The sequence below is a fragment of the Lepus europaeus genome, chromosome 20 (assembly GCF_033115175.1).
Source record: "Lepus europaeus isolate LE1 chromosome 20, mLepTim1.pri, whole genome shotgun sequence".
Classification (NCBI taxonomy): Eukaryota; Metazoa; Chordata; class Mammalia; order Lagomorpha; family Leporidae; genus Lepus; species Lepus europaeus.
In genome coordinates this window covers 5,645,819-5,655,861 of record NC_084846.1, presented here as the reverse complement: position 1 = coordinate 5,655,861, position 10,043 = coordinate 5,645,819, and the positions used below count along the sequence as shown (strand labels likewise).

General features: G+C 67.1%; 1 protein-coding gene across 6 annotated transcripts in view; it reads right to left on the bottom strand.

The window, feature by feature from the left end:
- Positions 1 to 2,046: 2,046 nt before the first annotated feature.
- SMARCA4 (SWI/SNF related, matrix associated, actin dependent regulator of chromatin, subfamily a, member 4) overlaps positions 2,047 to 10,043 on the bottom strand; it is an 86,669-nt gene continuing 78,672 nt past the window's right edge. For 3 of the 6 annotated variants that reach the window (XM_062179545.1, XM_062179549.1, XM_062179546.1), the window contains 6 exons: positions 8,975 to 9,228; positions 3,620 to 3,728; positions 3,367 to 3,468; positions 3,085 to 3,217; positions 2,822 to 2,964; positions 2,047 to 2,373 (listed from right to left, as the gene is read on the bottom strand). In XM_062179545.1, the coding sequence (XP_062035529.1) occupies positions 2,341 to 2,373; positions 2,822 to 2,964; positions 3,085 to 3,217; positions 3,367 to 3,468; positions 3,620 to 3,728; positions 8,975 to 9,228 (774 nt within the window). In that variant the 3' untranslated portion in view covers positions 2,047 to 2,340. Of the gene's footprint in view, positions 2,374 to 2,821; positions 2,987 to 3,084; positions 3,218 to 3,366; positions 3,469 to 3,619; positions 3,729 to 8,974; positions 9,229 to 10,043 lie in introns of all 6 variants that reach the window. The other 3 variants (XM_062179547.1, XM_062179550.1, XM_062179548.1) reach the window with 2 other exon arrangements.

The following is a 10,043-nucleotide window of genomic DNA, read 5'->3' as shown; positions in this document are numbered from 1 at the left end:
GCAGGCTGGGCTGGGGCGGGCAAAGCCAGGAGCCGGGAGCTGCACCCAGGCCTCCTTTGTGATAGGAGCCCTAGGACTCGGCCGTCCTCCGCTGCTTCCCCAGACCACAGCAGGGAGCTGGACTGGAAGTGGAGCAGCTGGGACTCGAACCAGTGACCCTATGGGATGCCGGCACTGCAGGTGGCGGCTTCACCCGCTGCGCCACACTGTCGGCCCCAGCAAACCTTTTGAGGGAGACCCACAGATGCCTCCGGGCTCAGCTGGCCGGGGCGGGAGCAGGGCGGAGCATGTGCCATGGCCAGGGACAGAAGGCCCCGTGGTTTCCTGTGGGGTGTGGGGAGGCTGAGGTCCCGGCCCCGCCCTCCCACTGTGGGTGTCGCGTGAGGGGGGCTGAGCGGAGTGGCAGTGCAGTGCCCGGGCGTGTGCGGGGCAGGGCTGGAGGCCGGGAGAGCGGGGGTGGCGGGGGTGACCGGGGACTTGTGCTGTGAGGGGAGGACCCAGGGGTGCTCATCCTGTCACTTTTGTGAGCTGGGCGGTGCCTGTCGGTGTGACTTCTCTGGACGCTAAGGATTCTCTCACTACTCTATCGGGGACATCAGAAACTAGAAGCCAGCTCTCGCGGTGACAGACACGGGTGTGGAGCCGGGAAGCGGCTCCTGGGCCCCACTCCCTGCCTGCCGGACCCTCTGCTGCAGCTTGGGTGTGGTGCGCCTGGAGCACACGCTGCCGGAGCTCTCTCTAAATGTCTGCCGTGCTGACGTGCCACAGAGCGGCATCTGGACTCCCGTGTGTGCCGAAGCCCCCTCCTTGCCGGCTGGGTCAGCGCGGCCAGGGTTCCTGCCCACCACGTGTTCTGAGGGGTTTCTCCCTTACTTGGGTCTTGGCTCTTGTGGTTTCCACGGCCAGAACACCGCGGGAGGGGCTTGGCCGGGTGCTCCCGGCGTGGGGTGGGCCGGTGGGTGTCTGAGGCCACTGGAAACAGCTGTGGTTTTGGGGGGCTGCTCCCCAAGATGGCGGCCTCCAGAGTGAAGCTGTCAGCCAGCGCCACTGTTGCTTCCTCCGCACTGTGTTCCTGGCGAGCCCAGACCCGCCCAAACTCAGTGGAAGGAAAATCAGACGCCTTGACTTGGGGAGAAGGTTCTAGAAGACCACGTGGGCTGGGCGATGCACAACCTGGTTCCAGTCCAAGCCACCCTGCTGAGGCCCCACTGCCCCCACACTCGGCTCGGCTCTGTCTCTCTGGGCCCCTCTGTGACGCCTGTGAGAAGGGAGTGAGCCCCCCGCCCCAGGCCCGAGGGCTGGGCATCGGCAGCAGGGCAGCGAGCCAGGGAAACTGGGGACCCGGCCGCCTAGCCGGCCCGGCGCCGGAGCAAAGGCCAGGAGAGCAGCCGGCGTCCACCTGAGAGCCAAGCTGCTGCTCCGGGCCCTGGGGTTAAGGTCAGTGCCAGAGGCCTGATCTCTGGCCCTGCCCGCGTGTCCCCATGTCCCCGTGGACGCCTGTCGGGCCGGTCATCCGCCTTAGCGGTCACGTGGGGAATGCGGAAGAAAGGTGACGACGCCCTCAGGCCACCCAGCCTCCAAGGGGCAGGACAAGGCTGAGACCCCGACAGCCAATGGGGCAGGGAGGCGTGTGCCATATGCGTCCCCGCAGTGGGGTGTGGTCAGTGGGTGAGCGTGAGGCTGGCCTGGGCCCTCCTCCCCCCTTGTCTACTTGCCAATACTGGGAAGTGCACTGGACACAAGGGGCCACAGCAGCCATGTTGGCCCATGAGGCACGGGGGGATGGAGGTGTGGTGTGTGGTGCTGCTTGCCGAACCGGAGGCACCGGCTCCAGGCCTTGAGGGGGAACAGAGTTGACCCAGCACTGGCGCGGGCGCTGCACACGCCCTCGTCCACAGCGCCTGGAACCATGGGGCTGCCAGTCCCCGCTACGGCAGGGCAAACAGGATCAGAATGAAGGCCAGGCTCTGTGCACAGAGACCACAGCCCGGCGCTGGGCGTGGGGAAGCCAGGGAGTCACAGGCAGGGGAGGGCCCCCAGTGAGGCCGGCGGACGGAGGCAGCGGCTGTGGTTGGTTTAATTTATTACCGTCTGACATCCAGTGACACCGACATGGCCCCCGGGCGGGCGAGAGTGACCTGTCCGTGAGTACAGTACGAGGCGCGGGCGGCTACGCATGCATCCACGGCCCGCGGAGCGCCCCAGCCAGCCGCGCCTGTGGAGGGCTCTGCGTGTGCACGTCTACCAGGGCGGGATCTACCTCTGCTACCCGACTGCTAAGGGCTACTGCGGCTCGGCTCGGCTCGGCCCGGCCCGGCCCGGAGCCTCTGGAATGTGGGCTCAGTCCTCCTCGCTGCCACTTCCGGAGCGGTCCTGCGGGAGAGCGTGGGAGAGGAGTCGCGCGGCCCGGACCCTCCCTGCTGCCCCCCGCACCCGGCACCCCTGCACTGGGGGCTCCGGGCCCTCCCCGCTGTCCCCCCCGGGCACCCCTGCACTGAGGGGCTCCGGGCCCTCCCTGTGGTCCCCCACCCCTGCACTGGGGGCTCCGTCTGGGGGCTCTGGGCCCTCCCTGCTGCCCCCCTGCACCCAGCACCCCTGCACTGGGGGCTCCGGGCCCTCCCCGCTGTACCCCCTGCACTGGGGGCTCCGGGCCCGCCCTGCTCTGCGCACGGGGGCTCTTGGGGGGAGCAGTGCAGATGCCCCGCCCTCGTCTGGCAGGGCTCCGTGAGCAGCCGCAGCCCTAGACTCAGAGGGCACCTCGGGGAAGGCCCTGTGCCTGTGCCGCTCCCCATCACCAGCCTGGGCAGGAGGCTCCGCTCACCTCCTCCTGCTCCTCCTCACTGTCGTCGTCGCTGACGACCGGCTTGGCCCGGGACCCGCGGCTGGGGCGCCGCCGCCCCCCCTTCAGCCGGTCCTGGGCCTTCTCCTTGCGGCCGAGCTTGATCTTCACCTTGACCGAGCGGGCTGCGGGCGGCCGGAAACGGGGCTGAGCGCGGGGCTGCCTGGGAGCCGGGCGGGGCCCCCGCCCACCCCACCCCGACAGCGAGGCTGCGCCCAGGCCCCACGGCTGCCCCTGGGACTCACACTCGGACTCGGAGCCTTCCTCCTCGCCCTCCTCCTCCTCCTCGCTCTCCTCGCCCTCGCTGTCGTCTTCCTTCTCGATCTTCTGCCGCACGCTCGTGAAGACGGACTGCAGGACGATGGAGTCCTCGTAGATCTGGGGGCGGAGGCGGCGTCAGGGGGCGGGGCGGGGACGGGGCTCGGAGGCTGCCCCCTCTCAGGTGCCCTCCCGAAAGCCCAGCGGGGCGGGGCTTCCTGTGCAGCCCCCCCCACCCCCCCGCCCGGGGAGCAAAGAGGCCGCCTCACCAGGGAGCCCTCGAGGTTGAAGGTCTGCGCGTTCTGGCAGAGCAGCAGCACGTCCTTCTCCAGGTCGCCCAGGCTGCGGTACTTGTGGCTGCGGATGCGCTCCTGCGGGAGGGGGCGGGCGGCTCAGCAAGGCCCCGCCCCACCGGGCCCTGCCCTGCCAGCTCCGCCCACGACCCCTGTCCAGCTCTGCCCTGTCCGCGGCCCCACCTATCTCCCCCTCTCCTCCTGCTCCTCCCGCAGCCTGGGTTGTTACCTTTATCTTCTTGAAGTCCACCGGCTTGCGGATGAGCTCGTAGTACTCGGGCAGCTCCTTCCGGGAGGGCAGCTGGATGAAGACCTCGCTGAGCTGCCGTCCACTGCTACTGCAAGCCAAGGACACGGCCGTCACCCCCGGGCCCCGCCGGCCCAGGGGGTTCAAGGAGACGCGGCTTCCTTCTGGAAGCTTCCCGGGAGGGAACCGCGCAGGGCTCCCCGCACGGCTGAGGCCGCTCTCACGGGGGCATCACGTGCGCTGGCCGGCGGCACCGGGAGCCCGTGAGCACGAGGCCTGGGAGGAACGGGCGCCTCCCGCTCCTCCGCACGCCCTGGCCACGCTTTCCTCTGGGTCCTGCTGCCAGGAGCCCGCCTGGCTCCCCCGCGGCTTCCCGACTTGGGCTTTGCAAGGTCGGGCCCGGAGACGCGGCTGCACGCACCAGCCCAGCCGGGCCGTGTCACCAGCACCCGCTTCCCTTTCTAGACGGTTCCAGAGGACAGAGCCGCTGCAGGCCTGCGTGCCCCCTGTTCTCACGGCCGCCATCCTGGAGAACGCAGTGACCACATGAGGGCGTCAGCCTGGCCCCGGGGCGCCGACGTCCGCCAGGAAGCAGCAGCGGTGCACCTGCCCAGCCGTCTGGGCAGGACCCCAGGGGCTTCTGTAATTCCTGGAGACCTTGACCAAAGTCCTCCATGGGAGGGATCCTTGGCCTCCACCACGGCGCCAGCTTCCCTGTGCGCGTGGGACCGCACCAGCCACCGGGCCTCCCCTTCCTACGGGACAGCTCGGGAAGCACCTTCTGTCTCCAGCTACGGCCTTGGTCCCTGTGCGGGGCCACCAGGCACAGGCCGGGGAGCAGAGGTGGGCTGTGGAGGACTCGACGCTCCTGTACTTGGGGATACTCCGCCCACAGCGCCGGGCGCCCATCGCACGCTGCCCAAGCATGCCCGTAGTCGTGCCCTCGCGGCCGTGTGGCCTGTCCTGTGGCTCGGTGAGTGGAGGCCCAGCCCTCCTGTCTGCGGCGCCCGCTGTGCTCTCAGAGCAGGCCTGGCTCCAGACCCAAGGCAGGAGCCCACCCTGGGCGGCCGGCACACGTGTGTGTGGGTGTGCAGTAGACAAAATGCTCTCACAGGAAATGAACGGAAACTTCCCTGGGGACCTCAACGCCACTGCCAGCAGCCTCCATGCGCCTGGGACATGCCCGCCTCACACCACAGCCCAAGACACAGTTCCCTGTCGCTGGTTCATCACCAAGTGCCACAGTGGCTGGGGTCGGAGCCAGGAACTCAAAATGGGGTTCCCCTTTGAGTGCTGGGGACCCAACAACCGGAGCCATCCCCACAGCCTCCCATGGTGCACACGGGCAGGAAGCTGGAGTCTGAGCGGGAGGGGAACCCCGGCTCGCCATCGTGAGGGGGCCTCACCCCAGGCCCCCTGTCCGCCCCCACAGAGCTCACTGTGGGGTTTCATGAAGGCAAACCAGGAAGTGAACGTGATGCTGTCACCGAAGGTTTAGGAAACCTGGTGCCGGCTGCCGTGGGACGTGGGATTCTGAGTGCAGGGCACGGCCAGGGCGTGGCACTGGGGACGATGCCTGTCCACGAGGAAGACCCGAGTATGTGACAAGGCCACGGCCAGTCTTCAGGGCCAGGGAGGACCCAGGCTTCAGGTGGCATGGCCGGGGCCAGGGCCCAGCAGCCTGGAGACTGCTTCCTGGTGGGAATGGGTCAGGCCGGGGCCCTGTTGTCACCACCACAGCTCTCCCCTCTCCGGCGAGGTGTGTCTGTGCTCGACACCTGTGGGCCCCCGGAGGATCCGAGCACAGGTTGGACAAGCTTCCCTGCATCAGTGTGGCCTGTGTCCCCTGGAGCGGTAACTGCCCGTGGATCCTCTCTTCCTCCTCTCCGGCTCTCCCGAGTCTCGCTGTGTGACTCCTGCTACCTGCCCGACGCCGTCTGCCACCATCGGGGACGTTTATTTGCTGTTCCCTTGGCAGAAAAATGTGCGGTCTCACCAGGGCGCTGGCTCCCCCGGGGCCCTGGAGGCAGAGCGTGTGGTGGGCGGTGAAGGCCATGCCCATGCTGTATGGGGCCCACAGACGAGGCGGGGCGCCACGGCCAGGGACGGACTCTGACCATGTCACAGGGAGCGCAGCATCAGCCAGCCAGCCGCAGGGGGCTCGCACCCACAGTCGCTGGACCAGGGTGGGCCCACTGCACCCGTGCCTTTCCTGCTGCAGGCACAGCTCATGGCTGGGCTTCCAGGCCTCCCGCCCTCCCCGTGCCTTCCCCCTGCCCTCCCTGTGCCCTCCCCCTGCCCTCCCCCTGCCCTGGGACTCTGTCCCCTGGAGAGCGCTGCTGCTCACGTCTCAGTGAGGAGGCTCCGACGGCCCCCACAAACACGCTTCTCCACGCGTGGGCTGCGGCCTGGGGAAGAGGCCTGGAGGCAGTCCCCGCTGCTGGGCCGCCAGCCCCGCTGGTTCTGAGGGGCAGCTCTGCCCCATGGCTGCCGGTAGCCAGCTCCACACCTGGGCCTCGGCTTGGCCCGAGCACAGGGGCACTGAACGTCCCTGGGGCAGACGCCCTGGCTGACGTCCACCCTGTCACCATGTCCCTTCCGGCGGTCGCACTGCTCTCGCACCCTCCCAGACACACCGGGGACGTGGCCCAGGACACCCGGGTGCTGCCTTGGCTTCTTGTGGCCCTGTGACCCAGAGGCCACCTGGCAGCACAGACAGCCCCGGCCCAGAGCCTAAGCCGACCTCTGACCTCTGGGGCAGGAGCCCCTCCTCCCAGCTCAACGCCCGGACGCCAAGGCCTCCCCGGCCGGCAGAACACTGAGCCAGCGCTGCCCGCAGCTCCGAAGGCGGAGGAACCAGGTGCTGTCGCTGTGCCCCGGGTCACTCGGCCGTGACACGGTGGTGACTGGGGCGAGCCTGGGGGTCATGGGGACAGGCCCCAGCACGGCCTCCTTCCCCTTCAGTTTCCAGTCAGCCAAGCTCCCAGGGCGCTCGCAGCCCTGCAGGAATGATCGGGTCCCCGCCGCAGCCTTCCTGGCGTGGCTGCCGGCGTCACGGCGAACACGCGCACAGCCAACAGTCGGACCTGCCCACCACTCTCTCCAGGCCAGGCCACATCCCACACTGGAGCGCCCGCCTGGGTCCAATTTCTGACTCCAGCCTCCTGCTCACGCACACCCTGGGAGGCAGCACTGACGGCTCAGGTACCGGGGTCCCTGCCACCCACGGGGGAGACCCGGATGGAGCTCTGGGCTCTGGGCTTCAGCCCTGGCTGTTGCGGGTATCTGGAGGGCTGCCTGCAGTCACCGTTCCCGCCCCACTCGTGTGCAGCATCCCCGGCACACCTGGTCTTGGCTCCCACGGCACAGGTGGGTCTGGCCCGCCGGCTCAGCGGCTGCCACGGGCTGACCCAGGAAGTCTGACTCCAAGGGCGCTTCTGCAGCCAGTCTCAGCATGACAGAGACAATGGACAAATGACGTGGTTCCCCCTGAGAATCCCGAGGGGCCACGTGCAGTATTCCCAGCTGTCCCTGGTCAGGAGGCGCAGTGTGGCGTCACGCAGGCACGTGCCTCGAGGTCAGCCCGCCATGCCCTCGCTGGGGCTCAGCGTGTGCCCCTCAGGGAACTGGCGCACGCAGGAGGTGGGTGCGTGCCGGCGGCCGCCGCCTTTCAGATGTAAGGTCCGTCAGCTGTAGGAGTCCAAGCCTGCGGGGTCGAACGGCACAGAGGCCACGGTGGACAGACGCTGCGGGTCATTATGGCCGGAGCCGCCGTGGAGGTGCTGGTGCGGGTCTTGTGGAGGGTGGGCGCGTGTACACACACACACACACACTCTCTCTGGGGTGGACGAGAGGCCTCCAGAGATGTTCAGAGAAGGGGCCAGCAATGTGGCCTAGCGGGGTAATGAGCTGCCAACTGCGAGCACAGGCCGGAGTCCCGGCTGCTCCACTCCCAAGCTGGCTCAGACCCGGATGGAGTTCTTGGCTCCTGGGTGTAGCCAAGCCCAGCCCTGGCTGTTGTGGCTGTCCGGGGAGTGGACCAGGGGAAGGAAGATCTGTCTCCCCATCTCTAACTCTGTTATCAAAAAGCATGAGAAGTTTATTCTGGCGCAAACACACATCGAAACCCCTGCAGTTTTTGATAATACACGTTTTCCATGACGCTTTGGAAGATCTTCTGTAAGCTCGGATTTCACAACTTTTGCACCAAATAATCGTCTGATTTCACTTTCTGTGAGCCCTTGTCTGACTGGTCTTGGGGCTGGAGGCTCCGCCTGCACCGAGAAGCCGCTAGGAGGCCGGGCACCCCAACAAGCAGGTGGGGCCGCCTGCCCCGTGTCCCTGCAGCGCCTGTGCAGGCCTCCGGCGCTGGCTTCAGCGGGTACTTCCTGGTGCTCCTCCCACGCGGACTGGCCCTGCCTGGGCTGTAGCAGGAGCCGTCCCCGAACAGGGCCATGGTCGTTGGCGAACACATGGCCTTTGCGATGCCTCATCCACCCTTCAGGAATGGTCAGTGGCTTCCGTGTCCAGTTGAGGAGACTCTGCTGCTGCCGAGGCCATGGGGGCTCGCACCCACACCCTGCAGCACTCTGGCCGTCCACGTTGGCCAGCGGCGACTCCTGAGCTCCTGCACGCAGAGCTCACAGCCACACAGGCTCCCTGAAGGCCACCCTCACCTCTCCTCACCACAGTCATTTTCTAAAATGTACTTATTTGAAAGGCAGGGAGAGAGAGAAATCTCTGGTTCACTCTCCAGATGCCCGCAACAGCAGGGCTGAGCCAGGCTGAAGCCAGGCTGAACCAGGCCTCCATCGGTCTCCCACAGGGTGCGGGCTTTCCCTGCTGCCTCCCGGAGTGCGCATGCGCAGGGCTGGGGCTCTGCCTGCGCTGCGGCCCCAGCCGGCACAGGCACCCCTCTCAGCAGGTTAAGCCTGGGAGGGGCTGTTTCCACAGCATCCTCCTGCACATTTCAGTCCTGCACTTACCTCCCAGCACAGGCACTGTCGCAACAGCCAGTGCGCCTGGGCGGTGGACGCCTGGGTGGGTCAGGGCCGGCCTCGCATGACCTGCCCGAGCACAGGGGTACACGGTGCACAGGCGGACGGACACGTGGTCCACACTGGGCCGTGGCCACTGCACCCCACCTCATATCTGACCCTGTGGCCATAACGGGACCACAGGTGGGGAGCGAACCTGACCCAGGCCCACAGGAGGGCCGCGAGGGCGGGAGAAGAGGAGGGCCAGGAGGCCACCCGCTCTGCCGTGGCACAGGCCCTCGCACTCACCGCGTGCCCTCCCCGGCGGGCGCTCCCATCGCCGGGGTCCCCCTCGGCTTACCTGTCCTTGTACTTGATCACGGCGTCCACGATCTTCTTCATCTTCTTGGTGAGGTTGGGGGGGTTGGGGGACAGCTTCTCGGCCGGCGGCCGCCCGCGCTTCTTCTGCTTCTTGCTCTCGTCGTCCTTGTCGCGGCTGCGCGTGCTGGTGGTCGGCGTGGAGGAGCCGGCGTCGCCGTCCCGCTTGCGCTTGCGCGACGACTTCTTCTGCCGGACCTCCTCTTCGATCTCCTCCAGCGTGCCCTCCTCGATGGCCTTCAGGGTCAATAGTGGTAGAATAGGACAGCCAGCACCCGGGGTGACCAGCGGAGGCCGCCGCGCACAGCCGGGGGCCCGGCCGCCCAGGGAGGCTGGCTCGGGGCGGAACGGCCAGCGCCGCACGTGTGCCTGTCCTCCAGAGACGAGGGCTAAGCCTCCCTAACAGAAGACACGCAGGCCTGGCACCAGGCCACCCAGAGGTGACACCGAGGACGCTGCTGTTTAGGTGGTCCCCACACACTGTCGAAAATTCTGATAAATTACAAAATTCTGCCAATTCTTTTAATGGCATTTTTTTTTTAAAAAAAGATTTGCTTATTTATTTGAAAGGCAGAGTTATAGAGAGGCAGAGAGAGGGAGGTCTCTCATTCACTGGTCCACTCCCCAGATGGCCACAACGACAGGCGCTGCGCCAATCCAAAGCCAGGGGCCAGGAGGAGCCTCCTCCAGGTCTCCCATGCGGGTGCAGGGACCCAAGGACCTGAGCCATCTTCTGCTCTTGCAGGCCACAGCAGAGAGCTGGATCAGAAGTGGAGCAGCGAGGACTCGAACCGGCGCCCACATGGGATGCCGGCACTGCAAGTGGTAGCCTTTACCTGCTGCACCACAGCGTCAGCGCCCTCCCCACCCCCACCGCCAATTTTAGATAAGAGGGCTTGGGACTGGCACTGTGGCATAGCGGGTAAAGCCGACGCCTGCAGTGCTGGCATCACACATGGGCACCAGTCCGAGTCCCGGCTGCTCTAATTCCGGTCCAGTGCTCTGCTGTGGCCTGGGAGAGCAGGGGAGGATGGCCCAAGGACTGCATCCAT